General features: G+C 46.1%; 1 protein-coding gene across 1 annotated transcript in view; it reads right to left on the minus strand.

Moving 5' to 3' along the window:
- IGF1R (insulin like growth factor 1 receptor) overlaps positions 1 to 12,755 on the minus strand; it is a 165,632-nt gene extending 152,877 nt beyond the window's left edge. Inside the window, exon 1 of the mRNA XM_058811014.1 lies at positions 12,518 to 12,755. Coding sequence (XP_058666997.1) covers positions 12,518 to 12,611 — 94 coding nt within the window. The 5' untranslated portion in view covers positions 12,612 to 12,755. The remainder of the gene's footprint in view (positions 1 to 12,517) is intronic.
- Between the last annotated feature and the right edge of the window lie 3,944 nt (positions 12,756 to 16,699).

Raw genomic sequence — 16,699 nt, forward strand, 5'->3', positions numbered from 1 at the left:
AAGTCAATAAAAAACAATTATTTCATTTACAAAAATAGAAAATCATTTTATATAAACCACTTAAATGCATTCTTCTAAAAATAAACTTAATTACAAATCTAACATGAAACTGTAACAGCATATATTAGGGCAAATGCCTACTGTAATTTAAATAAAATAAAAATAGTAAGCATATAATTTACACCAAAAAAAAAGTTGGGACTGGTGAATTTGCTGTACAGCGCTCTCTTGGAGCCACCCTTTGATGAAATGCTCAGAGAGCTTTTACTTTCAACACTACTTCTGCAGTGCCTTATTTCAGTTTACTCCAATGGTTCAGTTCAACAAGCTCTTAATCCCAAATTAAAAAGCACTCCCTGCATAGAAACCTGTGAAACAGTCAGTGGGCAAGATCTATGAACTCTAAACTTTTGAGAAACAATGACAAACTATTTTCTCTGTTTATTTTGTTTTAATCATGCCTCTCCTTCACACTTGGAGTTTTAATTAAGTCTTAAAACCCAGATCTTCTGCATTTCAATTAAAATTCCATTTTCCATCCAAATAAAAAAATAACACAAATGAGAAGTAATCTACCAGAAAATACATCATTTGCCATTTTGTCACTTAAAAATGTGAAAATTAAGGATCTGAGCCAATGCATCCAAGGCATCTAATTATTTACATGAATTTGTAGAAACACATTGCTATTCACTAGCAAAAAGGTCTGTACTTTCAAAAATGGCTGTTTGTGAATCAGAGTCCTAACAGCTGTCAGTCACTAAAAACATCCAACTAAAAATATGCAAAATGAGATTAAAACTATTCAGAGTGAGCTCTTCCTGCTTGCTGCTATAAGTCACTATGAAATCCATTTACTTCATCTCAATAAAAGAAAAAAAATACATACTAGTAGTGCTCTAAGGCCTTCACACTAAGGAAGAAATAGACTTTGAAGGACAAATTGGATCAAAATTCAAAACATTTTCACTAGAAGGTTACAAAGCCACATGATCCCATCCCCCTGGCCTCTCGCAGTGCACTCCCATGAGAACAGAGGGGAGTGCACACAACCAGGGTGTGCAGACATCCCAAATGGAGCATCCCTCCCTCCCCCTGCAAAATCAGTAAACGTGACATGGCAATTACATCCTCAGCCCCTTCACTCTCCCCTCCTCCCCATCAAACAGGATTCACCTCCTCCCATGTCAGCAGCTCTGGGAGAAGCTGCAAGGGCACTGAACACAAACTCAGGCACTGGGAGACGCTGGGAGCAGGGATGGTCATGCTGAGCTCAGAGCAGTGTTTTGGTCCTGCAGTGCACAAGGGCTGTGGCCACACGTGGAACGCACAGCAAACACGGCAGAGCTGCACACTTCTGTGAGCAGCTGCTCCTGAAGGAAGAGAAACCCCTGGAATGAACAGAGAGCATCCCAGCACATCCTCGCAGCCAGGCCGAGCCACGCTCAACCCACCTCAACTTCTGTCTCATTCCTGCTGCACATGACACCAGGTAATGCTCACAGCTGCCTGTGAAGACCTGGGTGTATTTTTAGTGCAATATACTATCTCTTATCAGTCAGCTGATGCCAACACCCCCATCCTCACACTTCTGTTCAGAGCACAGTCATGGAACGCCTGGCAAGGAGCAGCTTCCCAGTGAAAGTGCTGTCACCTGGATGACAGAGCCACAGGAGCATCCCCAGCCACATCCCTGCTGCAGAAACCAAGCCTTGAACCACCCCCCAAGGACAGCACTTTCTGCATTGTACAAATGGGGAGGGAAATACACACACCCGGAGGAGGAATACAATTTCTTCAATACTGGCAGCTCCTGAAGCACGAGATGTGATCACTCCCTATTTTAGCATGCATGACTACCAGTGCTCACACAAATTATCTGGTTCCTTTTAAAATCCAGTATTTAAAATTACAGTATTTAACTTGAGGCTTTTCTATCCAGCTAGTGGATGGATAAAGGTGAATGCACCAGTAACATCTTGCTACACTTTATTTTGTTCTTCGTTAAAAGGAAGACCCTTGCTCTGAATTTATACTTTTCAAATCAGTATTTAAACAAAATCAAATCTGGAAAAAAAAAAAAATGTGAACACAACTATGCAGCATTGTGATACAGCATCTGATTCCCACATTCCAACTCTCTTTCCCTTCAGCACTGCAATGTATTACAGACAAATTTAAAAATAAAGTCACTGATATCAACTACAAAGACACCAAGAAAATCCTCAGACAGTATTGGCTTAGCCAGTGGAATGTGTAATTCTTGTCTACATACTATCACTTTCTTTCATGAAAAATACTGGAAATATCTTTTTGCCAGGTTAACCAACTCTGACTTCAATCTCACTGACATTTCTTAAGTAGAGCTGAATAATTCCATTCATATGCAAATGGTACAATAAATCGTGAGTAGCAGCATTTGCAGCTCCCTCACAGAGAGGAGCATTTACACTCTCCAAGTCTCATCCACAGTGATGCACCCAAAAATGGTATCAGGCCCTAAAGGTACAGCCCCAGCAATTTACAGAAGGAGTACTTTCAGCCTTGATGTTGGCTGGGGTTTTTTTTTCACTTTGTGGGGTATTTTTAAATATTAAGGAGATGAAAGAATGGAGAACTGAGATTGCATCTGTTGCCATCACAATTTAACCACAGTCCATGTATTTATACAGTGGAATCTCCAAAATAACACTGCATCTGTTAAGATGACAGTGATTTTCCATGGGCTGCGCTGTGCTGTAGCTGAGTTACTCTAAAGCTGTCGCTTTTGAAGTGCTGATTTCGATCCACCCCAAATTCTTTCTGTAATCTTCCTCAAACGTGTTGAATTATAAAGCTGTTGTGTTCCTCAGTGCGGCTTGGGAACAACAAAACCCTCATACAACTCATCAGTGGGCATTTGGCACTGAAGCCTCCCAGCTAATGCAACATGTTTATTTAAACAATGAACTGCCCAAAGAGCTGCACAGCCCGTGTACAAACAGATGTGTGTTTCATGTGTGCTCTGCTGCAGCCCAGAACCCCAGCACACACACTCCACTGCCCTTCTCTGCCTGATTCCTGCAGGACAACAACTGCATTGGCTTGGAAGGGCCTTTGCTCCTTCAGAACCACAACCTGCCTAAGAATATCTAAGCTGGAATCTTAAAAGAGACCCTCACACCGCTCACAGAATGTGAACATTGGATATGTATGTCATGTCTCTTGTTGAGACAGTATAAATGAAAATATTTGTCCACGTAGTCAGCCTACTCCAGTGTGACAAAAATATAAACATTTTATTAGCAGTCACACAAAAAAAGAAACAAACAAACCTTCAGTCACTCCCAGGCAGGACCCTGGCAGGCTCAAGTCAGTCTCTAACCAAGCCAAGTCCCAAGTTTGAAATAACAAACTTGCTTTTCTTACACCCCATTGCTACTCTTTTCTACAGGGACAACTGCAGAGACCCCAGCTCCACCAAGGACACAGCTGCAGGGAACACCAACATCACTTAATAACACAAAATCTCCACATCCAAGGTGCACAAGCAACAGGACCAAGAACAGACCCTTGGACTTTTTGCATCCTCCTGCACACACAAGTGGTCACACATCCTACTGGCCTTCAACTTTCCCCAGTCTCCCATCTCTCAGGTCTGAGGAAGAGGAGCAAAGTGCACAGATGGACATTCACTCATTCCATGCATCACAGGAGACACAGTGTCTGCAAGGGACCAATAAACTGACATCCATCTCAGAAACAAACAACACGACAAAAGCTTCAGCCACAATGAACTGAATGATATTAACTGCAACACAAGCTGCTTCATCCTGCTGGGGCTCAGAACAATCAGACAGAAGTAACAGTTAATCCAGTAGTGGAAGTTGGGCTCTATCACAATTCCAGTGGGCTCCCCCTTCTATCCAGTGGAACTCCGAAATCAAAGTTTGCCTCATCACCCTGTTGAGTCTCTCTGAAGTTGGTTCTCAGTTGAAAGAAAGGTAGAACTACATGAAAGCTTCAAAAAGCAACCCATGCTATGTAGGTCCAGCAGTATTTTGGAGAACAAACCAAATCCCCAGTGGGACACATTGAATTGACTAAGGAAGACAACAACCCAACTACACATGAAAAATCCGAAAAAGAGAAAAAAAAGAACACAACAAAACTAATTTCTGCCCTGGCAGAGCACAGGGACAGGGCAAACAAGGAATTTCCATTGCCATTTCAACTCTTCACACTTCAGCCAAGTGTTACTCCGGGGTCAGCTGAGCTGAGTGAACACATGTCCATTCCTACCGTACAGGGCTGGCTCCTCACTCCCTGCCCAACATGAACAGAGTGCGCTCTTCAAACCTTTCAAGGCTGCTCTCACACTGACATACCAAGGGATGTGAGAAGAGCAGCAGGGAAGTAAAAAGTACTACTTGTAGAAGGTCAAAATGTGGAGACAACTCCAAAGTGAAGCCAATGGAAATAACAAGGAAAGCAGCTCAGTGAGATCCTGGATAAAGCCCTTCCTGCAAGCACAAGCCAACTCTCTTGTAAAAAGTTGGTTATAGACAGTTTCCAGGGGCAGCTGTCACCAGATCTTTCTCCAAAATGCTGTATTCCTTTGACTAAGGCTTAAGGTTTGAACTCTCCCTGTCTACAAGAAGACCTTCCACTTTCAGAAAATCCTGCAATCATTTTTATGGCTGCTCTATCACACGTCATTATGGGGGCTTTTTCCCCTATCCCATAAATTCCTTTGGGAGCTTGCTTCTCAAATATAATGAGCTGCCTGTCTACAGAATCAGGAAAATGAGCACTGAGTCAATTTATGTTTGGGGAAGCTGTTTCTGCATCCAAGAGACCTGGAATTCTCTTTCCCCACCAACAACGCTCTCCAAACACAATGGCTCAGCTCTTGCAAACTTTTCCTGGAAGGCTTCTCAAGCTGAGCACCACGATCCACATGCAAATCAGACACCGGCTCCCACTAAGGACAAGCACCTTGCTAGAACAGCTCTTACAAACCCACAGCAATGCTAACAGAGAAGGGTAAATAAAACAAAGCAATGCCACCCTAACCTCAGCAACACACAGCAATCAGCAGACCCTTTGAACTGCTGTGCTCAAACTTCTCATCCCATAAATGCCCTCCCTGTTTCAGCAGAAATGTGTCTGTAACTAAAAACAAAGGGAGCACCTTGGTCCTCCCTGCAGCTTCTCTCATCTGTCTTACACAAGAACTGCCACTACACCACAGTTTGAAGATAATGATGTACTCTCACTTGAGAATCACACACTCAGCTGCAGTTACCTACTGTATTCCAGTAGTAACAAATGGGAGAGATACTTCAAAGAGCACATTATCCCAGCTCTAATTTATGCATGCTCCCTCTTACCATCAAGCCATTTATTTTAAACCTGTCAGATATACTTGTAACATAGCATCATGAATAATTTAAAAAGTAATCTGTATAAACCAAGTTTATAAACTTAACAGCAGGTACAGTACCTTTCATTCAAGCAGACTGCTCTCTGATAAAGTACAAGGGATCTTTGACTACTTCAGCATGTATTCATTTCATGCATTCTGAACTTCAAAAAATTCTTCTTTCCTGCCTCCAATCAAACCCTCTGCTATTTGAACAGTATTGTGTAAGGAGCTCACTTAAATGAGTAGTGTAATAATTTGCAAATTGTTCATATTAAAGGAAAAAACTACAAAGCTGCTGGAAACAGTCAGTAAAAATGACCCATCACCAATTCAACAGCAGGGGATAACCATTTGTGTAAAGTTTGCCTCTGTCATTAAAAACTCCTAATATTTCCTGCATCTGCCCGATGCTGTCATTTTCTGACACTGCTCCCAGCACAGGCAGAAGGGATGTTCAACAAAGAACTCCAAAAAAAGCCCACCTGTTAAGAGAAAGTGTTTTGATCAGTTGATGCTCACACTTCCAAGTAAACAAAGCTATCTTTACAGCATGTAATGGCACCAATAAGGGCTTGGAGATAACATTCCCTGACCGGTCACAGAGCTACTGCAGCAACGCGTGCCTCGCTGGCAACACAGGCACAAACTCCTTCGGCCAGGGGACCTGCCCCAGCACACCTTGACTAACAAGGGCTCACCAAGGCAGGACACACACACTGAGCTTATAAACTGTAGTGGCAAAGCACATACACCTGCAGTGTGACCGTTTAGTGCTTTAAAAGATTTATTTCTATCATGTACGCTTTTTTTAAGTCAGCAATGAAACGAAGTCTTAAAACCCAACCCGGTCAGCACTTCATTGATAGTGGGAATTACTGCTCTAAGTTATTATTAAAATGACTTTGTGCTGCTGCAAAAGTGTGCATTTGATATTCTACCCAATTAGTTACTGGTGGATTTGGTCCTCTAAAGGAATAAACTTAGTGCTTTATTGGGATGCAAGATCCATTCTCCTGAGATAGGTCAAAGAAAACAGCCTCACTGAAAAAATTCTCTGGGAAGCTGCTGAAATATACAAATGTTTGTTTCTGCCCATACCATCAAGTTTACCAAGAAAGAAACAGACTAACTGGAAATGTACAGGTCTGGATATTTCAAAATAAATAAATAAATAAAACTGTTACATTAAAGTTTAGGAGTCATATGTAAACCAATCTGTAAATAAAGAAACAATTTTGCTTTTCAGCACATTTTAAACAATCTCGTGCCACAACAGCAACTTCCTGAGGATATCAACACTGAAGAAGTTAATTGGTGTCTTGCAAGATATCCTAAGGGAATGGCTCATGTTTTGCATTTGCAAAGGTTAGAAAGCAAAACTTTCAGTGATAAGGGCGAGTTAAACCTTCACAACACACCCGGGTTCGCCTGAATGCATCTTCTTAATTAATTAATAAGTCAAAGTGTTATCAAATTTAATGAGCAAAACCAACAGGTCCTGTCTAAAGGAACCAGAATCTATCTTTGAGCTCGAGGACTCGGTACAGCTGTTTGCCGAGCACAGAAACATATGAATGAACACTGAGTGCTGCTGATCGCTTGCCTGTCCTCAAAGTTTCTCTCAGACAGTTCTGGACACAAAAAAAGACAAATATAGTACTCCAGAAATCAGTCCAGATTGTACCTGTCATGACTTGGCTAACAGGGAAAAAAAGCAGCCCAAAAAAACCACACACAAGACAGGCTGGCTAACAACCACAAATGTGTCTTCATCAACTGCTGTTTGTTGAGTTCTGCTTTTGTACAATAAAAAAAAATGAAACTATTCTTTTTTAAGTGGCTTTCATAAATCATAAAAACTAATCCAACTAACCTACACAAAGAAGCTGTCTATACAATTTACAGTGATAGAAAAATTATACATGTCAAATAGATCAAAATACTAAAACAGTATTTCTACCTTTCAAACACATCACTGCATTCCCAAAGTCTTTTTGCACACAAACTCTTAAAAGCAGCACGTTCCATTAGCACCAAAGCCCAGAAACCTTAAAAGCTCAGCTCTGTCAGGAAGATCCAAATTAAACTGCAACTACAAATCTGCAACAACTTTAATTATGAGACTCCCGAGACAATTACTTAAACTGCAGCTTTTTTTAAATTTAGCATCCACAATAGTTTTCAATAATAAACTGCAGTTTACCCATTCCTATGTACGCAATCACACATAAATAAAAAACAGCTGCTACTTGATAACATCCGAAAGCATTTCCAAATGTGAAAGCTTTACACTGAGATCCAAGTAAGAATGCATTTAATTTCATAAACCAAAGTTCCAGGAATTTTTTCAGTTGCCATCAGCTTTTCAAGTACAATAATGCTCATGATTTCATTAATTTTACTACAGATAATTCAGATAAATACATTAACTTCTTAAAAATAATTTAATTCAGCACATTTTGTAAGTTATGAACTTTAGAGTCATTACAGATGATGAGCTAGATAAGTTGTTTGCTGTGTGGGATCACAAAGTTAACATCCAGTGTGAGAAAAACAGGTTTCCTGCATGTGTTATTGCCTCTCTCTCTCTCAAAGTTCAGGACCATAAACAAACTTCTCTACAATGAAGTTTGCGGTAGCTCACAATTCACACAGATGGAATATACACACAATATAATTAATCATTTAACAAAACTGCCTCTTCTGCTCTCACTGAGATAATCATTCCAGTGATCACTGGTAAAATCTACCTCAGAGTAAAAAGAAAACAAAAATTACTGGGGAAGAGAAAAGGCATTAGTTAAACATGAACTGAAATTATCCTTTAAAGCTAATAGTTTCAGCCCTGAAATGGATTTTAAATGTTAGATGCTTAAAAAAAAAATTCTCCTCCAAGATCTCCTTAGTAAATTGCCAGTTTAGCAGAAAATTAAAAAGGATTTGAAACAACTTTTCCCATGGTAACACATACTGATAGAAATTAATTATTTACCAATGAAAACAGATTCAAAAATCATCACGTGGATGCTCTTTAACATTAGATTTTGTGTGTATCTTTCAAGATGAAAACAATTTCAGCATCACTGGCGTGTGCTTTAACTATACCCTAGAATTAGTTTGGAAGAAAAACACATCAGGGAAAAGCTGACACGAAAATTAACACAGTAGTTGATCATATCTGAGCAATTTCCCTATTAAACCAAATAAATCATGTCTTCTGTTGGGCTGAAGTCAATCTAATTGATCTGTCTTCTTGCTCTCGGCAGTCCTTTTCTTCCCTCACTTCTCAGAACATAAAAAACTAAGCTAAATTTTCTTCACTTTACACACACAAAACCCCCCAGTGTTCCTCCCTCAAATGCTGGTCCAACACTGAAACTTCCAACACACCCTTTTTCCACACCCATCCCTCTGCTTCCTCACGTTCAACACATTTTGCCTGATATTAGCTAAGTCCCTTCCATTTCCTAACCCTCTCAGTTTCTGACTCACACAAGCCTTTGCTCCAGTTCTGGTTTGCAAACCAGAAGTCCAACCCAAGACAATCAAAAAATGGTCCAAGTTCTGCCTGGCTCGCTCTCCCTGCCCCGGACTCCAGGCACCATCACTCCCCTTTCTGCTGCACCCCCTGATGCCAATTCCTCGCTGGCTCTGGCATTTTCCCCTCGCAGCCTCAATTAGAGCAGGAATTATCCAACTCCCAGCTACCAACACTCCCTAACCACTGGGTGTACAGGAAAACGCTGATGCAAAAGCGGGGTGTGTGTAACGCCGGCACTCAGCAGGTCATGAGGGCTTTACTAAGCAACCTGGGAGAGAGATGAAGCATCAGCATGAGCTACTGCTCATTATCAGAAACACAACATCCAGCCTGGATAGACAAACAAAAGCTCAGCGCTAACATGAGCAGACCCATCAAGATATCCATCAATCTGAAGTATTATCACACCTAAAACCATTATTTTCCTTCTAAGTGTTTAACCCTTTCCCTCCTAGACATTCCCTCTGTAAATACACAGAAGGCTGAAAATCAAAACCCCCATTATGCTCTAGGGAGAAAAGGAAGAAAACACCGTGTTTATGCCTCATCCTAAACCCACCCCCAGCATCAAACAGCCTCCAACAGTTGTAGCTTTACACATCAAACGCACGGGTACAGCACCACAAACTCCAGCTTAATGAAAGGTCTTCTCATTTCCATTTTTGTGCCGTTCTAACACAATCTCAGGGAATTCCTGGCATTTTTAAATGACTTTTTCTGAATCAGAAGCTCTCCACTGAAGTTACCTGCATTTTAAAGAGCTTTCTGTCACATAACTACACACACATTTTATATAATTTAGCATTAAAGGGATGGGTCTCTCCCCTCCAGTTGTAACTCCTTTGTATTCCTATTTAGGAATGCCTTGCTTGTTTGACCGAAAATGGAAGTGCCTTTTAGCTATGACACAGTATATATGAAAAACAAATAAAAATTAAGATTAATCTTCCTTCCACTATTGTGGGGAGAGAGAAGAATATGAAGAGATGTAAAACATCTGCTCTGGAGATCATTTTTCCCCCTAACAGCAAAATTCTTTCAGCAATAACTCGTGAAAACAAAGGCTATTAAACTGTAAACTACAAAGACAATCGATTAGAGGCAGTATTCAGCTAAGACAAGTTTTTCAGCATATCTTCCCATATTTAAATGCCTGGATCTTCTTCAGAAGATATTTCATTCAGGATGTTCATTTTAGGTAAGTGGTAACCACAAACACTTCAGAGGACTAGAACCTAAAATCCTAACATACTCTTCCTGCATTAGCTCATTCCCAGAGCTGGGTGAGCATTTTTATTTCAAGGTACTTTGTACCAGGTAAGACAAGGAAAACAATTCTGAGTGTGTATCCTAGCAGTTTAAGAATGCACCAAATCTCCTCCTCCCCCTGCTCTGTTTCTCCACGCTACTGGATCCTTTGTAAGCCCTTCCCTGAAGAAGGGCACGGAGGTTTTGTTTTTAAACTTAAAAGATTAATCTTCCCTCTTGAAAACACCTCTAGCCAAAAAGTTCAGCTCATGGAGGTAAGATTGCAGCTCTCCAGCCCTGGCTGGCCCAAAAGCCTAAACTGGGCCTTAATTTGAAAGGAGTTAACAGGCATTTACTGCCTAACGAAACATAATTATTACTCAACATGCATTACAGGCTCCATCTATGTGCTTCTTGCTCACTTATCTTTTTTTGTGTGCTTAGCCTCACTGCCAGTGCATCCAAAGAACTTCCCTTTCTTTTCAATCTGAAACCACTACTTTTAGAAAAGCCCTCCTGCCTCCTGAATTCTTTCCCTTTACATTTAAAATGGAGAAATCTGATCTCCTCGTTCCTTCCCTCCAACAACGCGTATCTTTCTGAAAGGGAGAGGCACCCAACAACAGCTCCAGAAGTGCATTGAAAAACACACGGCAGAAGAAATTAAAGCATCAGGATGCAGTACAGGAACATCCCTGCTTCTGCAGACGCTGAAGGAGAGGGAGCACTGTTTAAAATGGTTGGGCTCAAAGGCACATTTACCATCTCTCCGTCTACAGAGATACTCCAGGAAACAAGGGAAGGCTAATTTCATGCAAGGGATCCTCAATCCAGCGTGAGCCCGACATACCAGGAGAAAACCGATCAGCCCCGGGATTAATCCGGCGATGATTGCAGTGTAATCAATGGCAGCGCAGCCCTCCCTGCCCCCTCGATTCCCCCTGCGCCCGAGAGGGGCGGGCACTGCAACACAATCACAGGTTGGAAACGCACAAAAACAAAGTCGGGGCTCTGGCAGCTCCCGAGAGAGGCGGGCGGCCGCGGGGATGGGCCGAGGATCCGCGGCAGGAGGGAGCCGGGCCCCGCACCGCGATCCCGATCCGCGTTCTCCCGGTGTTCCCGGGGAAGCGGCTCGCACGCTGCTCCAGCCCCGGCGCTGCGTGCAACACGGCCGCTCACAAAAATGCATCACCCCTAAGATCGCAGCCCGTTCGGCCATCAAACGTTTCTATTTAACCGCAAACGTAAAGCGTCAATGTGCGAATTCTTTTTTTTTTTTTTTTTTTTTTTAATTAACGGCAGCCTGTGACCTTTAGATTGCGGGATGCCGCCGTAATTCCGCACCCGGCGCACAGCGAGTGGAACCCCTCCTCGGCGGTAAAGCGGCAATAAAAGGCAAGGCGTTCATTTCCAGGAATTCCTCACTCACTACGGCAGGTTATTGCATACAGCCTCTAAATATTGACAGAGATCAAGCTCCTTCCATGCGGGGAAAGCGAGCGGAATCCTTCCCAGCCCTGCGAGTGTTTACTACGCAGCTCGCAGCCCTGGCTGCGGCGTCTGAGCGCTGCCCCGCGCTCGGGGGGGACACAAAGGAGGGGCACGGCCCCCTCCGCCGGGCTCGGGGCTGCGGCGCTGCCGACCCGAGTGTACAAGCAGGCAGCCGCCTCCCAGGAAGGAAGGCGGGCATGGCAGGCAGGGAGACGCGCAGCCCCGGGTTGTTAAACGTGCTCGAGGAGCAGACGCGTAACAGGAGGAAAACACGCAGAGCCCCACGGGCAGGGGCGAGACCCGCTCGGCGCCGCGGCGGGAAACGGCGGGAGCCCCGGGAGCCCCCCTCAGAGCCACGGGCAGGGAGCCCCTCACACGGAGCCCGGTACGAACAGGGAGCCCCTCGCACACAGCCCAGACACGCAGGGAAGCCCCTCACGCACACACACACACGGAGAGGGAGCCCCTCGCACAGGGAACCCCCTCACACACACAGGGAACCCCTTCGGCAGCCCCCTCACACACACACCCAAACACAGGGAGCCCCTCACGCATCCACACACGCAGCGAGGCCCCCCATCACCAGCCCACTCACACACATTCATACAGGGACCCCCCCCCTCACATACACGCACAACACCCACATAAACACACACGCGCACATTCACAGAATAACACCCCCCACACACACAAACACAGGGACCCCCTCACACCCCCCCAAGCACACACATAGGCAGCCGCCGCCCTCGCCCCCTCCCCAGCAGGCCCTCACTCGGGGGCTCCCTCACCGCGGGGTCCCTGCCGCATCCCCGGGCACGCACTGTACTCACTTTCCCCATTTGTTGGCCACAGACAAAGTGCGGCGAAGACGAGCAGGAACCCCCAGACGACGGCGAGGGACCCTCCTCCAGCGCCAGACTTCATTCCTCTTTCTTTAATTGGACAAAATCCCCCTTTCCGAAAACAAAACAAAGCAAAAAGAAGTCCAAAATTGTTCGCTTTCTTTCCTCTCCCCGTCCTCTAAAAATAACGAGCGGCGGAGGAGCAGCGGGGCAGGGTAAATAAATCCACGTTGCCTCAAGAAATGAAGGGAAAAAAAAAAAAAAAAAAAACCACGACCCTTCGGAGCGGCAAACCGGAGGGTTGTTGAGGTCCCTGGGTGTTGATCTTCCGGAGCAAGCACACCAAAAATACACAGATATTCACGATGTATTAACGGCAACAACAACAAGGCATGGAAGCCCCGGGGCGACGCTGTCTCCGGGGCGGCGGGGCGGGCTCGGGGCGGCGGGCGGGGGGCGCCGCCGTCTCCCCTCAGCGCTGGCTGCGGTGGTACATCGTGCACAGGAGCCGCAAACACGAGGCACATCGGGGCTGGCAGTCGGCATCTTCAACCTCCATTTTCAAACACCGCACACACGCACACACACAGAGACACAAAAACTGGGAGGGCCGCGGAGGGAGGGGAAGGGGGGGGGCGCGACCCAGACAATCCTATTACAAAACAACAACAGCTCCGCCGTCCCCCCGCGCGGGGACGGGGCTGCCCCGGCGGGATCCCCGCGGCTCCGCTCCCCGCTCCGCCAGGGAGGGTGGGGGGAACACCCCACGCACAACCACCACCCACAACAACACCGCCGCCGCCACCACGAGTCCGGCTGCCTGCAGAGGCTCGAAATGCAGAATTTGGGTCGAAAATGAATTAAAAAGGCTTCCCCCCTACTCCTCCTCTTCCTCTCCTCGGCGCGGCTGCCACAAGCTCCTTCTCCAAAAAAAAAAAAAAAAAAGAAAAAGAAAAAAAAAGGAAAAAAAAGCCGAATCCAGGACACACACACAAAGCAGCAGCAGCGGCAGCAGCAGCAGCGGGGCGAGCGGAGCGCTCAGCACCCCGCCTCCTCCCCCCGCAGCTCTCCTCTTCGCATCCCTCCGAGCCGCCTTGCCATCGCGGCGGGGGCGGGGGGGAGGAGGACGACGACAACAACAACAACAACAAAAACCACCCAGCGAATTTGTAAATCCTTTTCCTTTTTTTTTTTTTTTTTTTCCTTTCCTCCCTTTCCTCCTCTTTTCCCTCCTCCTCTGGGTGCGCGCGCGTTGCGAACCTTCCCCCGGCGCTGCCCAGCCCAAGGCAGGGGGAGGGGGATCCGGGAGAGGTGTGGGGGTGTGTGGGTGTGTGTGTGTGTGTGTGTGTGTGTGTGTGTGTGTGTGTGAGCGTGAGCAGGGGGGGCTGCGGGGGGCGAGCAAGGCGATCCGGTTTGCTGAAGGTCAAACCCCAGGAGCTTGTTGCGAAGGGTCTGTAATTCCTCCGGGGAGGGAACGGGGCGGGGAGGGAGACGGGGGGAAGGGTCTGCTGCTCTGCTGCTCCTCCCGATTAATTCGCCGCTCGCTTGCAGCAGAGTTCGCAGCGCTCTGCTGCCGCGTCTGCCCCCCCCCCCTCCAATCCTCCTCCTCCTTCTCCTCCGCGCTGCCTCCCTGTGCACGACGAAGAGTGAGCGCTGGTAAACAAGAGCTCGGCGTCGCTCCGCCGGCGCTTCTCCGCTCTGCGGCCGCGCGGGGAAGGGGCTCGCGCCCCCCTTCCCCTTCCCCTTCCCCTTCCCTTCCCTTCCCTTCCCTTCCCTTCCCTTCCCTTCCCTTCCCTTCCCTTCCCTTCCCTTCCCTTCCCTTCCCTTCCGCGCGCGCTCCCGCTGCCCCCCCCCCCCCCCCCGCGGGCTCCCCTCGCCCAGGCGGCGGCGCCGGCGGCGCGCGCGGAGGCGGCGGCGGCGCGAGCGAGCGCCGAGAAAAACCCGGAGCGGAGCGGGAGCGGGAAGATGCTGCGCCTCGGGATGCTGCGGAGCCGCCGCTGCTCCTGCCTCTGCCCCGGCCTTCCCTAACGGGAGAAGGAGAGCTGGTGGTGGATGTGCAGCGAGCATCCTGCAGGGCGGCGGGACAGCCCACGAGCGAGCCTTGCCAGTGGAAATGCTGCTGTGTTCCTGACAAATTAATTAATTAATTAATTAATTAAATAAAACATATGAAAAAGGCAGGGATAGAGTTAGGAGGAAGGAGAAATCCGTAGCTGTGATTTTTACACGGCATGTTTATTTACGGCATTTAATGGAAGCTGCTCCTGTGTTTCATACTGAGAGCAGGGCCAAGTGACGACCCCGGGGTGCTGCTCACAGGGATGCGGGTCAGGAGCGAGGGACAGGGATGCCAAGGCTTGGCCCAGTGCAGGGGACAAACCATGGTGGGACACATCCCCATGCACACTCACCATCCTCCCCTTGCGCGCTCACCGTCCCCATCCAATGCTCCAACATTGTCACTCTGTTTCTCAGCTGTTCACTCATATCCCTCAATGACGTTGGACACCTGGCCCCAAATGAGGGGACTTGGGCTGAGTTGAAGCAGGAGAGGTTTTGGCTTTTCGGAATCGGAAGACGTGGGCCGTGTTCCCGCCGTTTCACCGGAGCTCGTAGTAGCCATGCTGCGCGGCATATGGGTGTCCTGAGTAATCACAGATTTGTTGCAATACTTTGGCATGGGGAGATAGCAAAATGATGCTAGAGTATAAGAAAGCAGACATCTGCGAGCATTAGCTATATTCTAGGCTGGTTGGTTTTTGTTTTTCTTTAAGAAGTACATTAAGAAATTTGCAAATGTCACATCATTAATGCAAATGTCAAAATTAAGTTTTTACATTTAAACCTGAATTCTTCTTGAGCATCTTGTATTACAATATCCTTCGGTGACGCTACCCCATAATTTCCAACAACCTTGTACTGTGCATGTTTTTCTTCTTGTAGTTTTTCCATCCATTCTTCTACTGTTTGCCTTGTGAGAATGGTCCTGTGGTCTGAGTTACTCATCAACTCGTACCCCTTAGGAAAGATGGAAAGGTTCTATTCTGTGTCACAGAAATTGAAGGGAAGATCATCACTGAGTACAACAGGGCCAGGATCACCACACGAGCACACCTATGCAGAATTCTGTCAGTAATTCAAGAATAACTCAAAACTATGTGCAGCAACCCTCCCGAGATTCCCTGTAGGAAAATCAGGCATTTTCACCTGAAACCATCCTGGATTGCCATGTGTGTGTCTACCATAGATTTTATCAACCACACACAGGCTCTCATGTCCTCAAATTGAACCAGAGAGATCTTCATGTGCCATAAATTTTTACTGCTGCTGGATACAGCTGTGGCTGCTACGGGCACTGATTCTGAGCAGAACAAGTGTCCTTTCTGTGTGTGTCATGGCATTGATGCAGCATAAATTGTAATGTCTTATTTACCAATTAATGTATTGTTGTGTAAAGGCAGAGCTGAAGTGGGAACTGCATGTCTGTCCTTCATCATTCTGCTGTCATAAAGAACTTTTATTTTTGTCAAATAGCCTTTCTTTCTTACTTTGGCAAATAGGGTGCGTCATGGACAAGCCTGTTGCACTGGGTGATGTACAGGCATAAAGCAGAAAGAAGTGCTGTGCCCCCAAAGAGTTTCCAGTCTCACATAAACACAGTCCTGTAGGTGTTGTAATGTAGTTTGTTTCTGGAATCTGTTGGATTCTTTTAAAAAGTTAAAAAAAAAATTAACTGCACATTGTTGAACAGGAGGCGTTTGCAGTGCTCTCCATCCTCCTGAGCTGCTGATGTGAAATTCATAATTTGTAATTATCTGGCTGTATTCTGCCAGGATGTCTTTACCTTTTATTCTGTGGAGGTATGAGGGAGGAATCCCTTTTTCTGTGAATGCCCAGCTGACCATAGCTCTGTTCTCTTGACCTCTTTAGAGGAGAGCTGTGCGCAATGTCCAGCTTTCCTCATGCTTCCCATGTTGAGCAGCTTCCAGTGCTAGCCATAAATTTGCACATGCTCAGCTTTAGTGAACCCTGTTAATCAGATCTGGCTCCTGTACATTGGCATCTTTCTCCAGGAGGGTCCTGGTCCTTTCAGTGGAGATATTTAAATCAGGATTTTTCACCCTGTGCAACCACACCATGGTCATATCCTTGGTGATGAAAACCTCAAGC

Source organism: Ammospiza caudacuta, chromosome 10, assembly GCF_027887145.1.
Source record: "Ammospiza caudacuta isolate bAmmCau1 chromosome 10, bAmmCau1.pri, whole genome shotgun sequence".
NCBI lineage: Eukaryota > Metazoa > Chordata > Aves > Passeriformes > Passerellidae > Ammospiza > Ammospiza caudacuta.